This window comes from Sciurus carolinensis, chromosome 1 (assembly GCF_902686445.1).
Source record: "Sciurus carolinensis chromosome 1, mSciCar1.2, whole genome shotgun sequence".
Lineage (NCBI taxonomy): Eukaryota > Metazoa > Chordata > Mammalia > Rodentia > Sciuridae > Sciurus > Sciurus carolinensis.
In genome coordinates, this window is record NC_062213.1 from 36,568,274 (window position 1) to 36,591,066 (window position 22,793).

Sequence of the window (22,793 nt, forward strand, 5' to 3'; positions counted from 1 at the left end):
ACAATATTTCATAATAGATATCATAGAATCTTTTGAAAGATAAGATGGATTACTAGTAGAACTTTCCCATATTCAATAGATGGTATTGTTTAATGGATGGTAATAATAAAGTTGATAGAGATAATAGGAAGATGTTTTATTGTAGTACTTCTAACTTGGGATTCCTGCTTAACAGAATGCATTAAGGAATATCAATTTCTGCTGTCCAGTATTTAAAATATTAGTTATCTTTTGAAAATACTGATAAATAATTTGAGATGTCTATGGTTTGCTAAATAGAACTAAGACTGCAGCCTTAATTACCTGACACACTGCCAAGGAGCCAGATAACTAAAGTATAGTGTCATCATCATGTGTGGTTATAACATAATTTTGCTTTGCCTTTCTTTGCTTTAGGATTTGCTGATTTCCATGCTTGTTGACTTTGTGCATCAATTTTTAGAAATTACTATATAGTTGTTTCTAATTTGTACTGCAAATATGTTAAGGCTTTTCCATTTGAAGAACATACAGGTGACTATTATTAAGTCCTTTTCTGAGCGATAACTACTGTATTCTTGATTGTTTTAGATGAAGGATCCTCAAGTGAAAAAGAGGAGGATGTATTTATGGGAATGGTTTGTCCATCAGGTACCAACCCTGATGACTCTCCTTTATATGTCTTATGTTGTAATGATACCTGCAGTTTTACCTGGACCGGGGCAGAGCACATTAACCAGGTAAATTATTTTTCATTTGTCTGTACGTATACTATCTTTGGGCTTTCCTTTGTAAAACTAGAGTTACAGTTTGCGCTTTCAGATTATAACAGATATTTTTTTTTGCTGAGTTATAAAATTCTCCAAAGAAAATTATTTTTGGGGAAAGAGTGCAGGGTTTGAAACATGGCAGACAACGTGAACCAGCAACAAACTACCAATACTGTAGAGGATCCCCTGAATCTCATCCGGTGAATTTACGTGAGGATGAGAAGTGACCAGGAGCTTCGAGGCAGATTACATGCTTATGATCAACATTTAAATATGATCCTTGGCCATGTGGAAGAAACTGTGATTACTAAGAAATCGATGAAGAGACTTATGAAGAGAGATATAAATCAGCCAAGCAGAGTATTCCAATGCTCTTTGTCAGGGGAGTTGGGGTCGTGCTCGTGGCCCCTCCATTGGGAGTCACCTGAAATCAAGAATTAATCCTGTGTTAGACTTACCATTGCCTCTTTAAAATGTACAAGACCTTCAGGAAGAGAAGCCTACACGCGTATTGTTATTAAGAAATGGCCCAAGGATTCCTCCAGCCCTGCAATGTGTTGATTTGTAAATAACTTACAACTTCAGCTCAATGCATTTTTGTTTCTCCAGTCCTTCCAATATGCCTACCTCTCTTTCAAGAGTTAGATTCCTCCATTGTTGTTGCAGAAAAGTCTTGAGGGTTTTTTTTTTTTTTTTAATTAAATATGATGTTTGCTTTTGGATTTCTTTAAAAGAAAGAAAGAAAGAATTATTTTGATTTAATTCCTAAGTAAATGAAGCAAGAGCTGATTATTAAATTAAATATGGCACATTTTAAGAATTGAAAGTCTTCAGTAGGTTCAATAATCTTATCCACAAATCTTGATATAGATTTTTACAATTATAATGCCTTTCTTGAGATGATATAAATTATTTTTATCATAATGGCAGTATTTGGTTTCACCTATATAATTTATAAATTATTTAGTCTCTATATTCTTCCATAACTTCTTTTAAATTTTATTCTGCTGTCACTGAGATTGAATTATTTTTGAAAATGCCAGAAGTAATTACTATGATGATATATACACATAATTATTCTTTTAAAAGTATAATCCTTTAATTTTAGGATATTTTTGAGTGTCGAACTTGTGGTTTGCTGGAGTCACTGTGTTGTTGTACAGAATGTGCAAGGGTTTGTCATAAAGGTCATGATTGCAAGTAAGTACAATTCAATTTTTTTTAAACATTTTTTATATGTACTTTTAGTTGTGGATGGACCTTTATTTTATTCATTTACTTATATGTGGTGCTGAGAATCAAACACAGTGCTTCACAGATGCTAGGCAAGTGCTCTACCACTGAGTCCCAGTCTCACCCCAGTATAATTCTAGTTTAATTTTACAAACTAGATTTGTATTGTTATACATAATATAATTATACTGCCATGTTTTTATTGATGCATAATTCAAAAAGCATGAGGTTTTTTTCATGTTTCCCTCAAGGTCAGTTTATGTATAAAAATGTGGTTCTTGATTTGGAGTAAACTGTGAAATGCTATTCCTATGTGATCGTACTTAAATATAAGTAGGCTTATGGTAAGGAATATATGATCATACGCTGACTAGGATCAGATTAATCTTTTCAGAAACATGTCTGCAGAATGATTTGTCTGTATTCTGCAAAGACAACTTCCCCACCACACTACTTTCCCCACCCCAACCCCTTAGGGGCTACTAGAACAAAATTGCTGTAGGCATTGAGTGAATCATGGTGAATAATTGGACTGTCCCTTATTTTACTTTTTAAACTAAATGTAGTAATCTTCCTTCCTAGCAACAGAGTTAGTCACCCCCACTAGTTTTATTAGACTTTTCATAGTCCTAAGCAATAAAGTATCCTAGCACTAATAAATACCTACAGTGTTATCAACAGAAACATCAGCTGTAAGTGGCTACAGATGTGTAGATGTTATAGGTAATAGAGAATTGGGTTATAAAAGCCATCTATTATGTTTTAAAATAAGTAGCTCTGTAGGATGAGTGGAAATTTCTTATAGATTTTGCATGGATGCTTAGTTATAATATTTGCTAATATTCTTTCTTTTCCTTATTATTTTAAGCATCTAAAAATGATAACCTGTTGATTGTTTAACTTACTCACTATGCTGATGCTAGGATGGGAGTGAACAAGGTGATCCCTGTCCGGACAGCATTTGCAATCCTGTCAGATAGAGAACACATGTCAGAAATAGCTGCCTGTAAAGTCATTAGATGCCTACAGGAGGATTACTTAAACTAGATTGGTTGTGCAGAATTAGGAAAGACTTTAACAGAAATGACTTTACTTGAGTCATCAAAGGGTACCTCTTCCCAGGGGAATTTTGTGTTGCTTTATAGAGTTCATACCACAAAAATGATCCTTCCTGTTGTATAAGCTTTAACAGTTAACACTTTATATTTAAAACTTAACAAGGGTTCTCTTCAGTTTTAGTGAATTGTGCTTCTGTAATGTCAGTATAGATCTTTTCAAATGAAAAAAATTTCAGTACTTATACTTTTGGTGAATTCTTTCTAGACTCAAACGGACATCACCAACAGCTTATTGTGATTGTTGGGAGAAATGTAAATGTAAAACTCTAATCGCTGGACAGAAATCTGCTCGTCTTGATCTACTTTATCGCCTGCTCACTGCTACTAATCTGGTCACTCTGCCAAACAGTAGGCAAGTGGATTTTTAGGACACACAATGAGTAAAATTGAAGGAGCTCAGCACAGGTTAGTAAACTTCCCCCACCTTACCACACTGTCCTGTTTTGCAGGGGAGAGCACCTTCTGCTGTTTTTGGTGCAGACTGTTGCCAGGCAAACAGTGGAACATTGCCAGTATAGGCCACCTCGAATCAGGGAGGATCGTAATCGAAAAACAGCTAGTCCTGAAGGTGAGTAAATGTAACACTGCTGATTTCTTTATGAAAGTAGTTATGTTTTATTTTTATCTTACCGTTTCTTTTCCTTTCTTTTTCCATTTCTTTTTCTCTTTTTGTTTTCAGATTCAGATATGCCTGATCATGATTTAGAGCCTCCAAGATTTGCCCAGCTTGCATTGGAGCGTGTTCTACAGGACTGGAATGCCTTGAAATCTATGATTATGTTTGGGTCACAGGAGAATAAAGACCCGTATGTATTTGTTAAAACATTTTAGATTTGTGTATTTCCCATATTAGTGTAGGTTATTACAGTGCATTTTGTCTCTCCTTCCCCCTCAAGTCTGAGTGCCAGCAGTAGGATAGGCCATCTGTTGCCAGAAGAGCAAGTATATCTCAATCAACAAAGTGGCACAATTCGACTGGACTGTTTCACTCATTGCCTTATAGTCAAGTGTACAGCAGATATTTTGGTAAGCTTTTTGAATGTTTATTACAAGTACACGAAAAGTATGTTTTTCTTACTTTACCTGTGATTTTACAAGTCAGTGTTGATAGACTCTGATTAAGTAGTACATTCAGGGGAATCAAATTTTGGGGTGATTTAAATAGTATTATGTAACAGCAGAAACTCCTTTCATTCTAAATAAAAATCCTAAAATGTGTTAAAAATCAGAATTAGAATATGAATCACAAGACCCAGTGCTAATGAAGTTATGGTAAAAGAAACATACTCAGGCATTGATAAGGTGGCATCCCACTGGGACCTCTATTTGGAAAACAACCTGTCAGTGTCAAGTGCAATAAAAATATTGCCCTGAAAAGTTGTCATAAGGAGCTGGGCACAGTGGTGCATGCCTGTAATCCCAGCTGCTTGGAAGTCTGAGATAGGACGATTGCAAATTTGAGGTTAACCTCAGCAACTTCCTGAGACCCTATCTCAAAATAAAAGGACTAGAGATGTAGTTCAGTGGGAGGGTGCTCTTGTGTTCATTTCCCCATGTCTTCCCCCAAGAACAGTGATAGGGAAACAGTACATGGATTTGGATTTTCTCTATAGGTAATATCTATGTGATAAATCACACTTAGAGATTAGAAAGTGATACTAGTTTAGTGAGGGAGATGGGACTATGAATTTAACATAAATATTTGAATCTGCTCTTTTGGTGAGTACCATATAGTGAGTGAAAAAGTTCTGATTTGATATATTATTCTAAATATTTGTTGATATATATCAAACTATGGAACAAAAATAAATCATACATTTGGGACCTGCTATATATATATGTTCTACAGTGGTAGATGTGTTGCATAAACTAATCATTGTGCAAATGTTTTGTTTAAATTTGTCTTGAAATTCTATTATGAAATAGTAAAATTAGAAAAATGCTAGACTTTTTACTTAATGAATATTTTAATATCTTATGAAATAACATTAATAAGAATGATTACAATTTTTTAAAGCTTTTAGATACTCTACTAGGTACATTAGTGAAAGAACTTCAAAACAAGTACACACCTGGACGCCGAGAAGAAGCTATTGCTGTGACCATGAGGTTTCTACGTTCAGTTGCAAGAGTTTTTGTCATTCTTAGTGTGGAAATGGCCTCATCGAAAAAGAAAAAGTAAGTTTTCCTTGTATATTTTGACTTTTTTTGTCATTCTTTTTGCACAGGGCTCATAAAAGATTCCTTTAATTCCCTTTTTGCTCTAGCAACTTTATTCCACAACCAATTGGAAAATGCAAGCGTGTATTCCAAGCACTGCTGCCTTATGCGGTAGAAGAATTGTGCAATGTTGCAGAGTCATTGATTGTTCCTGTCAGAATGGGGATTGCTCGCCCGACTGCACCATTTACTCTGGCCAGTACTAGCATAGATGCCATGCAAGGCAGTGAAGAACTATTTTCAGTAGAACCTTTGCCACCACGACCATCATCTGATCAGTCTAGCAGGTAAATTTCAACTAGTAAGAGATTCTGATTCTTTATCTGGTGATGTCATGTTTGCCTCAGGAAAATGTTTGCAAAAGCACTTAGGTGGTACACATAATTATTTGTGTAGCAAATATTTTGCTTGGGAACATGTGAAAGCACTTTAAAAATGATACATGTGAGCTAGACATGGTGGCACATGCCTCTAATCCCAGCTACTGAGGAGGCTAAGGCAGAATTATTGGAACTTCAAGGCCAGTCCAGGCAACTTAGCAAGACCCTTTCCCAAAATAAAAAATAAAAAGGATCAGGTTGTAGCTCCAGTGATAGAGTGTTTGCCTAGTTTGTGTGAGACCCTGGGTGCAATCCTAGTAGCACCAAGGAGGGAAAATAGGTAGGCAGGTACAGATGTATAGAAGTATAATGTATAATATACATTATACTTCTAAGGTAATAGATGGGGTTACCCCTTTTACATGAGTTTTGTGTTTGAAGGGCAATTTTTATACTGGTAATAAAGCAGTCTGGTTAGAAAATGTACTTAAGACCTCTTTCCCCTGTGTTGTCGTTCTCCCCCCCCCCCCCCCCCCCCTTCAAATAAACCTGCTAGAAGGCTAAAGTGAAAAAACTGCAACTTTGTATGTCCATGGGTTTGGGCAGGGGGCCATCTGGTTGTAATGCAATGTAAACAACTAGAATGTGGGAATTTTAGTTTTTTTCCCCTTCTTTTGTGTGGTACTGGGAATGGAGCCCAGGGCATTGTACATACTATGCAAGCACTCTACCACTAAACTGCAAACCCAGCAACTTAATGTATTTTTGGGGACAATTATATTACTTATGATAATGCTAAAAACAATAATTTTTTAGCAATAAAAAATTCTAGTTATAGGGTTATTATTAAATCTCATTTATCTTTTCCACTTGATAGTTTCTATCATTAGACTGTAAAGTTGTTACATTAGAATGTTTAGAAACTAAAACTTGATGGAGTCCTTATTTAGCACAGTGTTTCTCAAACTTAACATGCATGAAATCACTTGGGGATCTTATTAAAATACAGTTGTTCACTCCAAGGTCTGTGTTAGGGCCTGAGACTTTGTATTTCTTATCAGTTCTCAGGTGATACCAGTGCTGCTGGTTTAGGGTCCATGCTTTTGAGTAGCAATACCCTCGAGATATTTGGCAAATATTAGTTTTCTCAAGTCTGATTTTATTACCTTGTGGAAGTATATGATATTTTAATAAGGATTTCTAGGACTCTTCCCTTTCTGAGAATTAACTGTTTATGAGGATGGCCTGCTTTTGTATTTTGGACAGTTCTGAAGACTTTATCCCTATGTTCCATCCAAGTTTATGTTGAGTGTTTGTGCCCACTCTTTTCCTTATTTCTCCATATGCCAGTTTATGTGTTCCTACTTTTATTATCCAGTTCTCCCTCTAATCTAAATCCAGCTTGTTTGAAAAAAGTTTCCCATCATAACCTTGTCACTACTAGTCTTCTAAGATTGGCTAAAAACTGTTAAATGTCATCTACCTCATTATCAAATGGTTTTTCTAGTGAGATCACCTGGACTCAAGTGTTATGCTACTGATCCTGATTCTCTGTGAGGGACTTATCAATTACTTAAGTGGTATCACCTTGTGCAGTTTTGGTTCTCTTCCTTTGATTTTGTCCCAGAACATAAAAATTGGTTATCAACTCATCTCTAAACACTGCCCATTACTTCTTTACTGAGTTTCAAGTTTTATGTCATCTTGAACTTTTTCTTTCATGATTAAAGTATTATACACTCTTAAGCACTTTGTTCTATACCCCTTACTTGATTCTTGGCCCAGACTTTTAAAACTTTCCAGATGTCATCTGATAATTGAGATAGTGCTAATATTTTCTGTAGCTGTTGATATATTAGAAGCCCTTCATTCTAATGCAGTTTTAGCCATCTCTTCCAATCAGGCTGTATTTTGACCAAGTGTGTCTTAAGTAAAAGCACACACTTGACCAGATGCTTGCAGTTCTTTTGCATGACTGTTATGTATCATCCTTTGAATATAAAGTGTTGCAGGCAGTAGTTTTACTTTTTCTGTTATTCCCCTCCAACTCTTCAAAACTTAAGCTCTTTTTTTTTTTTTTTAAAAAGATGGTATTGAGATCAAACCCCCCGGGCCTTACATATACTAGACAAGTGCTGTACCACTGAGCAAAAGTCCCATCCCTCTTATGGTCTTATTAATTAATCTCTTTCTACTCTATCTCCATACCTGTTATTTAATAATCACTAAGTTACCAAGAATTTAGTATATACTAGGAACTTGATAAAGATCATACATAAATTTATATATTGTAATTTTCCCAATAACACATTGATATCCACTCTCATTCTAAAAATTAGAATCTATTATGATTTCCTACTCTGGTGAGACCCCAGATTATTTCCTATGAAATCTATGGTTCTTTGAAACCCTTCAAGCCCAGGAGACATCATAGATGCCTTTGGGGTAAACGGTGGCACTGTTGCTCTCCAAGTTTAAATGTATGATGGCTTTTCCTTTATCACCAGCATAGCCCTCTTTTTCCTAATGTATTTTATGTTGCACATGTAGGCGTTTGTGCCAAGAGGGGCTTCTTTTCACAGTTAGCCTGGCAAATTACTAGAAATAGAAGTTCTCAAAAGTTGAACAGTGCTTTTTTGGACTAGATATTAGGACTATGGTCCTTCACTATGCCAGCAAGTCTCTGCTGGGGGAAAAAGGTGAAACTCCCATTTCTAAATGGGTAGTAGTGATTTGAGTATTGGCAGTATCACACAAAGGAAGTGCAGAGCTTCTTTAAGTGATTACCTAGAGGGAACTATAGTTCTGCTGGCTGTTTTCCCCAAGATGTTTATTTTAAGAAAGAAAATACTTACTAGTTGTGTTTTCTTGCAGTGTTGACTTTTAATTTTTAATATTGTGGAAATATTACAATCTCTTTAGTGGTTAGAAATATTCTTTTCGTCTCTTATCCTCTCCTACTTCTTTGTAATTCACAGTCTGTTTTTACCACTAAAGTTCTTGTGTTAAACACCACATCAAGACTACTTGATTATTTGAAGACACAGTTGTGTCTCAGTTGGCTCTCAAATGTAATTGCTTTAATTCTTATTTCTCAGAGAACTGAGGTGAGGAAAGAACACTGATGGTGCAATAACTTAAAATCTTTTAACTTTTTAAATTGAGTTTCTTAATCTCTAAGGTGTCATTATGGTTTTATTTAACGACTGTTTTCATATCTCTGGCCTGCATTTAAAGCTTTATTCTCTCCTTCCCTGTATAATGGAGGGATCTGTTTTTTGGCTATTTCCACATCAGGCTTTGAGGGAAGTAAAACTTTTCACCACCCCACTTTTGATTATTACTCTATTTTAAAGTCATAGTTTTAAATTGACATTTTTCCTGATACACATTAGCAAGTCAGTGGTTAATGCAAAATGGAAATTATGTCAAGTCTCTGAAAGAAGTGTTGTGAATGAATGTTGTCATGAGAGACTTTGGAAGCTGCCCACAGCCAGTGGAAAAGATTTTTCTTCATATAATTTTTCAATGGGAAGGTCTCACTCAAATATGTCTATCAACATAGATTTAAAATGACTTACTCAAAAAGTAAAAGCAAACTATGAGATTTATAATTTAAATCTACAGTAAAATAACTTCTTTTGAGTTCATATTTTCTAATGTCCTGTGGATTAATTATTGTTGCAAGAATTTTCAAGTTAGACATAGAATAGCATTCTAGGAAGTATCTCATGTGCTGTAAAATGAGCTAAACACTTAATGAAAAGCACGAAAGTATGCACAACCTGTCTGAGTGGCAGCAGCGCACTCATAACCTCCTGATTCCTTGCAGCTCCAGCCAGTCTCAATCATCTTACATCATCCGGAATCCACAGCAGAGGCGCATCAGCCAGTCCCAGCCTGTTAGGGGCAGAGATGAAGAACAGGATGATATTGTTTCAGCAGATGTGGAAGAGGTGGTTTTAATTGTTTTAATTGTGGTAGATGAAAAGCTTGTATTTGGTGGGGAGGATATCATAGTCACTTTCTGCATTTGCACTGTATGCTTTTGCACTGTTTCCATTTGCATCTAGCCTGTAGACTTGTATTATGTTTTCACTTGTGGTTACATATTAAAATTATTTTAATAACGCTTGATATACTGGATATTTGGAAATTGTGCAGATAAAACTATTTTTACCTATGGGTTAAGAGTTAAGATATTCTCACTGTTGAAAAAAAAATCAGTAGTTTTGTGCAATGTATTTGAAAGAGGGATATTCAATTTTATGATGATTGAGGTATATAAAAAACCCTCTTCCCACCCCTAGAACAATTTTTATACTTTTAATTTTAGGGCTCTGCATAAACTTTGGGATATGTTGATAGGATTTTTGGTAACAAATTGTCGCTAGCAAAAATTTTTAAAACTGCTTAGTATATAAAATATAACTCCCCATTGTTAGAGATCTTTGTATTTTAGTTTAATAGTTGCTGCAGAGGAGCACTGGTAGAGGTATAGGCTTATTATATACTTTCATTGTCTACAAATAAGATTCTGGATTTAGGTTGAGGTGGTGGAGGGTGTGGCTGGAGAAGAGGATCATCACGATGAACAGGAAGAACATGGGGAAGAAAATGCTGAGGCAGAGGGACAACATGATGAGCATGATGAAGATGGTATGCAGGTTATTTGAGAAATTATTCAGTATGAGTTAACCAGGTACCTTGAAGGGAGAGGAGAGTCCCATTTGTTGTGTAATTCTTCAGTTTGCTTTCTGAGGGATTCTGAAACATGTGTTCAAAATTTTAGGAGGTAGCTGTGCAGATACATAAAATAATTATCCTCTTCTCCCTTTTTCTTTTGGTTTAAGAAACTTTCTCTTTTCTTAAAAGATTTAAAAATTAAAATAATTGTAGCCACATTTTGCAACATTTGGAAATTAGAGAAAAAGCAAAACTAATCACCCATAATCCCACAGGGCTGTTAACAATTTTAACTTTCAGTCCTCCCTTGTACTGCCCTGTTCTCCATGCATGGTTTTAAGATTATATATGTAATTTTTGTGACTTTCCTTTTTCACCTAAGATAATCAAACAGCACATTTTTAAAATTTATAGTTTTTATATATTTTGACTTATTACTGTGATATATAAAGAGTGGGCATTTTAAACTTTTGATAGCCTAATATGTAAAGCAGATGAAAATGGAGCAAGTGAATCTAATCTACTACCTGATGTCCCCCAATACTTTTCTGCAGATATCTAAGACTCTGCAGGAGAGATTTTTGAATTGCTGTGTAACAGTCCACTAACCACCATGATTTCCCTGGTCGTTTTTCTAATGGTGAATAGTCAGTTATTCTTAGTGTAGTAATTACCCTTCTGGATGGTTCCCCCCTCTGCCCCTATGCCCCCCCCTCATGAGTTTTTAGTTCCCACTCTTATATTGTAGCTTATCAAATCCTGTCTTGATCCATAGTGATTTTTGTGCTTTTCTTCTTAGTATTATTTAATTATATTTTCTAGGGAGCGACATGGAGCTGGATTTGTTAGCAGCAGCTGAAACAGAAAGTGACAGTGAAAGTAACCACAGCAACCAAGATAATGCCAGTGGGCGCAGAAGTGTTGTCACTGCAGCAACTGCTGGCTCAGAAGCAGGTGTGTTGCCTTACTTGGCAATGTATATTCAACATGAAATGGTTAATACTCAGTATGATGTGTACAAGGGTGGTTAAAAACTTTTTAAAATATCTTCATCTTTTTTCTCTGTAGATGTTGGAAGAAGAAGGTATTTAATGACTTCTCCCCAACTTGTCTGGCTTTTAAATAATGCACTAATTTAAAAATTAATGTTAAAGAGTTCTTTCAGTGGTGGGTTTTGTGGACTGTTGCATACAACCTGGCATTGTGCTTAATATGCATATTTTCCTGATTGAGGGGGTACATTGTAATTTTAATTATCAACAAACTCACAGTGTTTTGGTTTTAAAAATACAAAATTTAGGAGCGAGCAGTGTTCCTGCCTTTTTTTCTGAAGATGATTCTCAATCAAATGACTCAAGTGATTCTGATAGCAGCAGTAGTCAGAGTGACGACATAGAGCAGGAGACCTTTATGCTTGATGAACCTTTAGAAAGAACCACGAATAGCTCCCATGCCAATGGTGCTGCCCAAGCACCCCGTTCCATGCAGTGGGCTGTTCGTAACACCCAGCATCAGCGAGCAGCCAGCACAGCCCCGTCCAGTACATCCACACCTGCAGGCAAGTCTGAAAACTTAGTATTTCTACGAGTTTAAGTAGTTCCCTAAATTATGCATGTTCATCTCAAAAACAGTTTTGTGGTAGGTTTTATTGTTCTGTTGAATTTCAAATATAAAAATTAGTTTATTTGGTTATAGCAAGGTATCTCAACCTTTGCACTATCTTTACCTTATTCTGGATAATTCTTTATTGTTGAGTGATATTAAAGGACATCTGAGTCCTATACCTAATAGCTTCCAGGAGCAACCCTCTCACCCCACTTTCCCCTTTTTCATCTCCCCCCAGTTGTGATAACCAAAAATGTTTGCAGACATTGCCAAATACCCCCTTTCGCCAGGAGAAGGGAAGCATAAAATCACCATTGGTTGAGAACATTATTTTAATTCTTGGTCTCCTTAACACTTCCCTCCTCAAATTAGTGTATGTTTGGGAAAAGGTTTTTGCTATTAGCAGTTGACCATTTAGATGTACATAAGTGTATACAGTGCCAGAGCAACACAGTCAGCAACTGACATTAGCTCATTGTCCTTTTTCCTTATAGCAAGTTCCGCGGGTTTGATTTATATTGATCCTTCAAATTTACGCCGGAGTGGTACCATCAGTACAAGTGCTGCAGCTGCAGCAGCTGCTTTGGAAGCTAGCAATGCCAGCAGCTACTTAACATCTGCAAGCAGTTTAGCCAGGGCTTACAGCATTGTCATCCGACAAATCTCGGACTTGATGGGCCTTATTCCTAAGTATAATCACCTAGTATACTCTCAGATTCCAGCAGCTGTGAAATTGACTTACCAAGATGCAGTAAACTTACAGGTATGAAACTATTGAAAAGTTGCTCAAATTTTTTTGGCTGTCAATTATGAGACATATAATCCAGTATAATGGGAATTAATATCACAAATGTTTAAATGTTGACATACTACTACTACATCAAATTTAGCTCTATTTGGATAGTTTTAACTATTTTAGTTTGGTCTTCATAGAACTATGTAGAAGAAAAGCTTATTCCCACTTGGAACTGGATGGTCAGTATTATGGATTCTACTGAAGCTCAATTACGTTATGGTTCTGCATTAGCATCTGCTGGTGATCCGGGACATCCAAATCATCCTCTTCACGCTTCTCAGAATTCAGCGCGAAGGGAGAGGATGACTGCGCGAGAAGAGGCTAGTTTACGAACCCTTGAAGGCAGACGGTATGAAAATCTTCACATGTACTTGTGTGTTTGACAGTCCTTACATCCTAGAAAGTTAGAGCTTTTTGATTGCTATTATTACATTTGACCCTACCGTGAAGGAGAAGGTAAATACTTTACATTACTTTAAAAAAATTCATTGTGTAATTAAAGCAAAATAAGTTAGTTAAAGTCTAAGTTATGTTTTAAAAGCCCATTTTTGTCAGGGTCTGGTACTAAAGGCTTCATTTTGAAGTCGTTGTCTCACAGCCTTGCCTTATTGTACCTCGGCCTCCCCTCTACAAGGCATATATTCATGGAGAGACTTTTTTTGAATGTGAATGAACTTTGTACTTAGGGTAGGGAAAGTGTGCATAATTATCAAGGCTGCTTTTAGATTCTTTTTTTTTTTTTTTTGCAGTACTGGGGTTCGAACTCAGGCCCAGCCCTTGCTTTTAGATTCTTAACTCACATTTTTTCCTATCTTTCCTAGCCTGTTGAATCATTATTACATATCTTTATATGTTTTTGTTAGGTTCATTGTATTCAATTATAATATGACCCTTTTCAGGACTAGGAATTAGGCCAAACATTGAACACAGGAGCAACAGCAGGGCCCTATAGTGCAAGTGCCTGTGCTTAAAGTCCAAGTCCAGGGGTTTGGTTAGGGTGGATCATAAAGTGAGGGAAAACCAGGGTCTAGGAGACTGTTAAGATAACAAACCTATTGTTGGAATCTGCAAGAGAGTTAATGGTTAATTACCAAAGTATGGGAGTGAAGGTCACAAAGGAGGGGAGAGAAGCATTGAAATCATGCATAGAGAATTTAGGGCCTTTTGAAGAGAAGAGTAGGCAGAGGCCGAATTTTTATTTAGACTTTGATCCTGGAAAACAGGAAAATTTCAGAAAAATCTAGAGTGGAATGGACACATGCCTAGTATGAAAAATTAAATGCTTGGTAGAGGTATTTGGACTAGAGATAAAGATTTGGGAGGTGGCACCTTTTCTGTCCTAGTAAACCTGCTCCACAAAGATCAAAAGGTTTGTCTTCATTAGGCTTTAGTCATTACCCAAAGAACACAGAATTCTTCATGGATCTTGTTTGGTGGCAGTGTTGTATGTTCTCTCTCTCACACACACAACACACACAGCTTTATTTCGATATAAATCACTTGCTGTGTAATTTACTCATTTAAAGTGCACAGTTCATTGGTTTTTCAGAGCTGTGTGACTGTCATCACAATCAACTTAGAAATATTTTCTTCTGCAAGAAATCTCATACCTATAAGTGATGATTCTCCATTTCCCCTTACCTCCCCACCCTGCTTCCCATGTGTATAGATTCCAGACATCTCATATTATGAAATCATATAATATGTAGTTTCTTTCACCTAGCATAACTAGGTGAAACCGATGAATAGATAAACATAATGTGGTATCAATGAAATTTTAGGAAATATTACTTCCTGAATACCAAAAGCATAAGCAACAAAAGAAATATAATGAATAGTTAAACATAATGTGATAGTACGTCCTTCTATTTCATTGATATTACATTTTGTTTATTCATCACTTGATGGGCATTTTGAATTATTTCAGCCTTTTTGCTATTGAGCATTATATTGCTGTTATACCCATTTGTGTATAGGTTCTTATATGGACATGTATTTTCAGTTCTCTTAGGTATATTTCTCTGCATCTTTACCAACCCTTGTTTTTATTATTATTATTATTATTATTATTATTATTATTATTATAGCTATCCTATTATTATTATTATTATAGCTATCCTAGTGGATGAGACATAGTATCTCATTGAATTGGTTTTGATTTGCATTTCCTAATGATGTTGGTCATCTTTTCATGTGCTAATTGGCCATTTGGAGAAATGTCTTTTAGATCTTTCACCAGTTTTGTTTTGCTTTCTGTGTTTTGTTTTGGCTTGTTTTGGTACAGCAGATTGAACATGGAACAACATCCTAGCCCTTTTTATGTTTTATTGAAACTAGGTCTCACTAAGTTGCTGAGACTGACTTTGAATTTATGATCCTTTTGTCTGAGCCTCCCAAGTTTCTGGGATTACAGGCATGCACCACCGTACCAGCTTTCATCAAGTTTTTTAATTGGTTCATATCTTTTTTTTTTAAGTTGTTATTTAAGTTCTTTATATATTTTGGATATAAGTTCCTTATCAAATGTATGATTTTGCAAAAATTTTTGTCCCATTCTCTGCATTTTCTTTTCTTGTTCTTGATGGTATTCTTTTGAAATGCAGAAGTTCTTAATTTTGGTGAAGTTCAGTTTATCTGTGTTTTCTTTTGTTGCTTATGCTTTTGGTATCATTTCAAGGCATTTAGTCCCAGAGTATGGTCCCTACAACAGCAGTTTCATCTTATCTGGGAGCTCGTTAGAAATGCAAATATTGGGGCCTTACTCCAGGCCTTCTAAAAATATGGAGGTAGGGCTAGCTTATCTGTTTAATCCTTCCAGGTGATTTTGGGGTACCTTGGAGTTGGAGAACCCCTGTTTTTAGAGAAGTTCCTTCTGCTATGCTGAAGGATATTAGAATTCCTTTCCTATACAATAAGTATAGGACTATAAATTTACACAGTGATTTTATTTCTAAAGCAGAAATATAGGCTTAATGAGTATGAATATTCTCAATTTGTAGTTTTGCATACTTATGATAGTGGCAGATTTCACATTTGTGTTCATTTGTAAACTTGTCTTTTTCCCCCTATAGACGTGCCACGTTGCTTAGCGCCCGACAAGGAATGATGTCTGCTCGAGGAGACTTCCTAAATTATGCTCTCTCTTTAATGCGGTCTCATAATGATGAACATTCTGATGTTCTTCCGGTTTTGGATGTTTGCTCATTGAAGCATGTGGCCTATGTTTTTCAAGCCCTTATATATTGGATTAAAGCAATGAACCAGCAGACAACATTGGATACTCCTCAACTGGAACGTAAAAGGTATATTCATATTTATTATGAGGCGGGTTAAAGAAATACTTGCTTGGTGTGGTCTCTGCAGGTAAATTCTCAGATTTCAGAGTAAAGAAGAACAGCAATGCAAAAGAAAAAAAGTATAGGAACATTCATGTGGGAAGTCTAACTTTTTTCTGTCGCAGGTCCTCACTTAAAATGGGAAACTTCAGAATGCATTCAAGCTTCATACTTAAAATAGTTCAGCCTAAGTACTTCTGTTTTCTATTAAGAGGGTGTGTAGGTACTCACTATTTCTTGGCTGATTTTTGCTTCTGCTTTTGTTATTGTAATACATTAGGCTGAGGGAAATGGTGTACCAAAATATATCATAGTGTTAGAAAGATGCCAAACTGACCTCTTCAGTGTTTTTATTGTTTTTGGTTCCCCTTGCCTTTGTTCCTGTTCAGATTACACAAATAATTTCATTTAAAATGATTCACTTGTCTTTTTAAAGGACACGAGAACTTTTGGAACTGGGTATTGATAATGAAGATTCAGAACATGAAAATGATGATGACACCAATCAAAGTTAGTGCACAGAAAATCTGCTAATCTACTTCAAGAAATGGCTGCCTCAGTATTTCCCCTTCAAGCTTTTTAACTTCATTATTTTCTGTCTGGGTGGGAATTTCTCTTTTCTTCTCTATGTCCCATTTCTTATCTCTTCTGTCCATTTTTCTTTACACATCCTTGCATTATACATTTCATAATTAAGGATTAAAGACCTGTTACAGAGTTTTCAATATTGGATATTTTTCCTACTTTATCTTTTTTACATTTATCAGTTTTATGTTAACTTTACTAGATTTAGTCAAGAAAATGAGAATAACCTCTATCAAAACTTTTAGCAGTTAATATAAACTAAAGAACTTTTTTCAAAAGTTTTAATATCACAGTCCTTGGGGATCTTCTATAGCTAACTTATAGTTTTTTATTACTATTTCAGAGAGAAGTTTCTTATTCTCAACTAGTACTTATATTTAGCCTATGAAAAGACAGCTCACCTGACTACTGTTTTTTGAGAATCCAACCATAGCTAACTGCTGTTTTCATAGCACACGAAGACTTACCCAAGTTTTCTTTCATTAAGGAGAGTTGGTACCAGTGTGCTGACTTACTGCCGGGATACATGGGTTGCCCAGATATCTCCCATTTTATCTTACTGTAGTAAGCAAATGCTTAGATTTCAGCTCCTGGGTATCTCTTCCTTTTGGAGTCATCAGTAAGTTGGGTCCTGATATGCTTAGGAATCTAGTTGTATATAGGCAAAGAGAAAGATATGAGAAACCACTATCCAGTACAGAATGGAGCAGTGTTTGTTACTGTCAAATTTTTTATTTTGCATTTAAAAATTTTTGTGATATACATAAAATTTATCATTGTAACCATATCAAACTATTACATTTTGAATTATAACTTTAAAATATCAAAATTACAGACTTAACTTGTTTTTGAGTTCATTGTAATTTTATAAGATCAGGAATTTTGGATCCTACAGGTTTAATGGTCTTTTTACTCTTCCCTAATAATTATTTTTATTAAATAAAACATTTTATTTTTATACTTAGGTGCTACTCTGAATGATAAGGACGATGACTCTCTTCCTGCAGAGACTGGCCAAAACCATCCATTTTTCCGACGTTCAGACTCAATGACTTTCCTTGGGTGCATACCCCCAAATCCATTTGAAGTGCCTCTGGCTGAAGCCATCCCCTTGGCTGATCAGCCACATCTGTTGCAGGTGAATTAAACTATTCTTAGGTTTTTTTGTAACTGCTGTTGTTTTAAGTGTTAAATGTAACTAGAATTATTTCTATTAAAATTTCAGCCAAATGCCAGAAAAGAGGATCTTTTTGGCCGTCCAAGTCAGGGTCTTTATTCTTCATCTGCCAGTAGTGGGAAATGCTTAATGGAGGTTACAATGGATAGAAATTGCCTTGAGGTAAGATTAAAATCTGTGTAATATAATATTTGTTAATAAGAACTTGTCCTAGTGTCTAGATTTTTCGAAGTGCATTAATTGAGAATATTTTATTTTCCTAAATAATAGAGGTATCAGAAATTCCTGCCTTATAACATAATAGAAGGCATTCCACCACTGTCATTAATTTGCCTAATTTGTCATTAGGGCTCTTCATAAATAGTAACTTTATTATGTTTTCTTTCACAGAGTTTATTGTTACATGCTTTTGCAAATTTAATATTCACATATTTATACTTATTTTATATATATGGGCATATATATTTTTGACCTAAACATTTCTTTAGCCTACTAAATTAATTTGAACCAAGAATATAGATAAGCCAGGCATGGTGGCACAAGCCTATAGTCTGAGTGACTTGCCAGGCTGATGGAGAAGGATCACGAGTTTGAGGCTAGCCTCAACAATTTAGCAAGACCCCATCTCAAAATAAAAGGGGCTGAGTATGTAGCTCAGTGGTAAGTGTCCCTGGGTGCAGTTCTCAATACACACACACAAAAAAAGTATGTAGATAAATAAGATCACATTAATGATATGTAACATTTATTGAATAATTCTGGGTCTTAGACAGTATCTCAATATTTATAACCATGTTGGGTAGGAGTATTTTTGTCCTGGTTTTATGGTTAAGAAATTGAGGTGTGAGGGGATTATAGATTTCATGTGAGAATGTCTGTTGTCACATGACTATTTAAGTGGCAGATCTAACTTATAGATACAATTCTGAATTTAGATCCTAAAACTACACTATTTGTCCTGAGTAAGTAGTAACATGTAGAAGAAATGTAGTTGAATAGCATTTTAAAATTATCCAAGTTGGTAAAGGAGAATGTAACACTAAAGATATTAAAAATGTGCAAGAGATTTAAAAGATTCCTTCAAAAGTTATCTGGGGCTACTGGGTCCTGGAATTGATGGTCAGCCAGGTGAATCACATAGATATATCTTTGTGGGCGAAGCTCCAGAAAGAGAAAATTAACTTCATGTGATTTCTGTGGAGTCTTCCTAAGTTAGAAACAAAATCTAATTAGTTTTCCTAATGTATAACTTGGAAATGTAAAAATTCACAGGTTCTTCCAACTAAAATGTCTTATGCTGCCAATCTGAAAAATGTAATGAACATGCAAAATCGGCAAAAAAAAGAAGGGGAAGAACAGAACATGTTGGCAGAAGAAGCTGAGAGTTCAAAACCAGGGCCATCTGCTCATGATCTTGCTGCACAATTGAAAAGTAGTTTACTAGCAGAAATCGGACTTACTGAAAGTGAAGGACCACCTCTTACATCCTTCAGGTACTTGATAGGTGAAAGTTTTCCTATTGTTGCTATTAAAATTCTTATAAGAATTCTTGTTTAGAAACGTTTTATTTCATATATTTAATTCTGCACATGATTAAATTTTTCCTGTGGTTTTCTAGTTTATCAAATATTTAGATATTAAAATTGAGTTTTCTGAATTTGGGGGTTTGTGACTTTTGTCATTGATTGGCATTGTTTTTACTTCATTGAAGAACTTCTAGTACCTTGTTTTTAGTGTTTAGTAATTAGACATAAGATATATATACACATCAAATTGCCAGTTACAGACTTGTTAACGGCAGCTCAGCTAAGGGGGACATATAACTAGAAAGAGTAGAATATTCTAGATACACGACTCATACTTAACTTGGGCTACTTTGCATGGTTCACAGAATGATATTCGAGTATGAGGTAGGTTTTGTTTATTCAATAAAAATTTGTAGTGTATACTGTAGGTCAGTATGGAAAACCCCCAAATGATTTGTTGACACTTGGCTTTATGCTCTGTTTTTGGTTACAAGGTATTAGATCAGTTTTTAGAAGGAGTTAATGAGCTGGCTAATGAAACAAAATACATTATATATAAATAGTCTAACAGCCATAAAGCACAGGACAGTGCGGAGACTGAAGTGGCACAGTCTTCCTAGAGGCAGTTATGGCTTGAGCTGAGAGCATTAGAAAGTCCTCTAAGGAAGACCAGTTAGAAAGCTGTTTAAATTAGTTCCAGTTAATGAGGAAAAGGGGGCTAAGGTAGAGCTTTGGGGATGGAAAGGAAATCTTGTAAAGGAAAAGAAACTCAAGATGCACTTTTATTACTCTGGAGGAACAGGAGGAAGAACTTGCTTCTAGTCTGTGCAAGAGGGGAAATAGATGGTAACAATGGAAAAAAATCAGGAGAAAATGTCATTGCCTTGAGTTCATATTGAATTGTAGCCGTGTTGAGTTTGAATTGAGCCTCTTTGATGTGGATATATTTAACAAATCAAAATTCTGGTTTATTGTGGAAGTTTGATCTAGAGGGAGATCTCTGAATCGCCTAAATGGAGATGGACATTGGACTTTAAGAAGAGAAGGAAAATGAAAGTTGAAGATAGGAGGCACCCTGGGGACCATGTTTTTTACTATACATAGAGGACATAAAGAACAGGCAGTTGTGGCAATGCTATAAGAGAAAACGTAAATTGAAATACTTAAGACCTCAGAATAGTAAAAGACCAAGTAAATTACTAATATTAACCAGAAATTTTGACTAGTATTTTGGGTATTGGTTAAATTATTTCCCCTTTCTGCTTAAATTTTTTACAGGCCACAGTGTAGCTTCATGGGAATGGTAATTTCCCATGATATGCTCCTAGGACGCTGGCGTCTTTCTTTAGAACTATTTGGCAGAGTATTCATGGAAGATGTTGGAGCAGAACCTGGATCAGTATGTATTTTGTGCATTTTAAATTCTTTTCTGCCTGATCAGAATATATTTCAGAAAATAATTGTCATTCCCCCATCCTGCTTTTTTTTTTTTTTTTTTTTTTTTAAAGATCCTAACTGAATTGGGTGGTTTTGAGGTAAAAGAATCAAAATTCCGTAGAGAAATGGAAAAACTGAGAAACCAGCAGTCAAGAGATTTATCACTAGAGGTAAAGGTATTTAGATTTTCTTACTATATTTATAGAATTCCATTTATATGAATTTTAAAATATCCAGAACAACAAATAGATCTTACTTAGGAAGATGTACTTACAATCAAAATTTTAAAGAAATGGAGAAAAAAAATTTAAAAAGTGATAATCACCAAATTTAGAATCCTATAAAGATGAGCAAAGAGTGTTCAGTTTTTTTTTAAATGCACACATGGATTTAAAAAATCATTTTTGAGTTTTTCATTCCAATGAGATTATTCTTATTGATGTTCCAGTTGTCTCCTCTTTGACTAATTTTGAGTCTTTTTTAACATTATCCTTATAGTCTCTCTTTTTTTACTTTCTGATATGTTTCACGCGCATTTCTGTCTCAAACCTTAAATCATCCATTTCTTCAAGAAGCCCCTGAGTCCTTTTTAGTACAAAATTGTATTTTGAGATTGCTTATGGGTGGTTGAGTTGCACATTGCTACTGGGTTGGTCACTGTTCTAAGACCTTTAGTTGTAAGGAAGTGCACCCCCAGCTCCAACCTCAGGCTGAAAAGAAAAATCACATCATGGAATTTATACTGATACTCCCAGTTCAGGTTCAAGATTTAGAACCACAAGGTTGTTTTGCTTGTTATTTTCATCTCTTAGATGTTAAATCTGTCTCCTTTGTTCCAAACGGAATATCCAATACTCAACAACATGGATAAAATTACTCACTTCCTTTTTTTCCCCATAGTGTGTACATAGCAGTCTTAGAATTACAACATCTACACTAATACCAACCAAATGGTTATTGAAAATAGTTTAGTTTGTAGTTGTTTTGTCCTTAAGTCATACATAGAGATAGACAAATTGGGTTGGGGTGGCACTGGGGATTGAACTCAGGATCACTTGACCACTGAACCACACCCACAGCCCTATTTTGTATTTTATTTGGAGATAGGGCCTCACTGAGTGTCTTAGCACCTTTCTTTTGCTAGGAGGGCTTTGAATTCGCCATCCTCCAGCCTCAGCCTCCTGAGCTGCTAGGCGTGTGCCACCATGGCTGACAAATTGGTTTTACTCACATGAAATAATTCCTTTTTGTGTGGTTTTGGTATCAGCTTTGTACATTCTGGCCCTTTTGTTTCATTTTGCTTTCAGTTTTAGGAATTGCCTTCTCTTTTGGTTAAAAAAATATTAAATAAATATAAAAAGTTTAATATTATATTTTACATTATATATATTGATTATGTAAAATATATGTTGCAAAGTCAACTTTACAAGAAGATATATTCAGAGATGTCTAGTTTCCATCCTTGTTTGCCATTTTAAAAGTACTCCTCCCATTTAAAAAATGTGTGTTCCTAACTCAGTTTCCCCCACATTTTATTCTTATTCCCCCCACCCCAGGTGACAGTTTACCCAGAGATAAGTCAAAGCTTTATACAAAGAGATGTTTTTACCTTTTACAAGTGCTTAATGTACTATGTTTTGTGGTTGTTGCCAGTGTTTCTAAGCAAATCCCCTACATCTAGACTTTTGGGTTTGTTTTCCAATTTTTTTTGCTATCCCAGATGTAGTGCAGTCAATAATCAACACCTTGTGTATGTTTCTCTGTTTTGCTAATGTGTCTTTGAGGTAGAGTCTGAGACAGAATTGCTGGGTCCAAGGATATGTGTGTATATAATTTTCCCTGATATTGGCAAGTACTTTTTCATAGTGAGATATACATCTTTCTGTCAGTATGAGAATGACTGACTCACCATAGTCTTGCTGACAATTTGTTGTTTTAGATTTTGGCTAATGTGATTAGGTAAGAAATGATATTTTAGCAGTTTCAATTTGGATTTCTCTTATTTG

At 35.4% G+C, this 22,793-nt stretch overlaps 1 protein-coding gene and 1 pseudogene across 7 annotated transcripts in view; both read left to right on the plus strand.

Moving 5' to 3' along the window:
• Positions 1–22,793, plus strand: part of Ubr5 (ubiquitin protein ligase E3 component n-recognin 5) — a 133,193-nt gene that overhangs the window by 93,128 nt on the left and 17,272 nt on the right. For 5 of the 7 annotated variants that reach the window (XM_047528782.1, XM_047528834.1, XM_047528792.1 and 2 more), the window contains exons 27-47: positions 571–719; positions 1,858–1,949; positions 3,306–3,452; positions 3,550–3,668; positions 3,780–3,906; positions 3,997–4,126; positions 5,118–5,278; positions 5,368–5,607; positions 9,473–9,596; positions 10,188–10,299; positions 11,149–11,280; positions 11,627–11,884; positions 12,426–12,694; positions 12,865–13,076; positions 15,799–16,029; positions 16,499–16,572; positions 17,613–17,785; positions 17,873–17,986; positions 19,097–19,317; positions 20,629–20,749; positions 20,859–20,963. In XM_047528782.1, coding sequence (XP_047384738.1) covers positions 571–719; positions 1,858–1,949; positions 3,306–3,452; positions 3,550–3,668; positions 3,780–3,906; positions 3,997–4,126; positions 5,118–5,278; positions 5,368–5,607; positions 9,473–9,596; positions 10,188–10,299; positions 11,149–11,280; positions 11,627–11,884; positions 12,426–12,694; positions 12,865–13,076; positions 15,799–16,029; positions 16,499–16,572; positions 17,613–17,785; positions 17,873–17,986; positions 19,097–19,317; positions 20,629–20,749; positions 20,859–20,963 — 3,311 coding nt within the window. The remainder of the gene's footprint in view (positions 1–570; positions 720–1,857; positions 1,950–3,305; positions 3,453–3,549; positions 3,669–3,779; positions 3,907–3,996; positions 4,127–5,117; positions 5,279–5,367; positions 5,608–9,472; positions 9,597–10,187; positions 10,300–11,148; positions 11,281–11,626; positions 11,885–12,425; positions 12,695–12,864; positions 13,077–15,798; positions 16,030–16,498; positions 16,573–17,612; positions 17,786–17,872; positions 17,987–19,096; positions 19,318–20,628; positions 20,750–20,858; positions 20,964–22,793) is intronic. The other 2 variants (XM_047528800.1, XM_047528827.1) reach the window with 1 other exon arrangement.
• On the plus strand, positions 746–1,177 carry LOC124987682 (U6 snRNA-associated Sm-like protein LSm3; annotated as a pseudogene).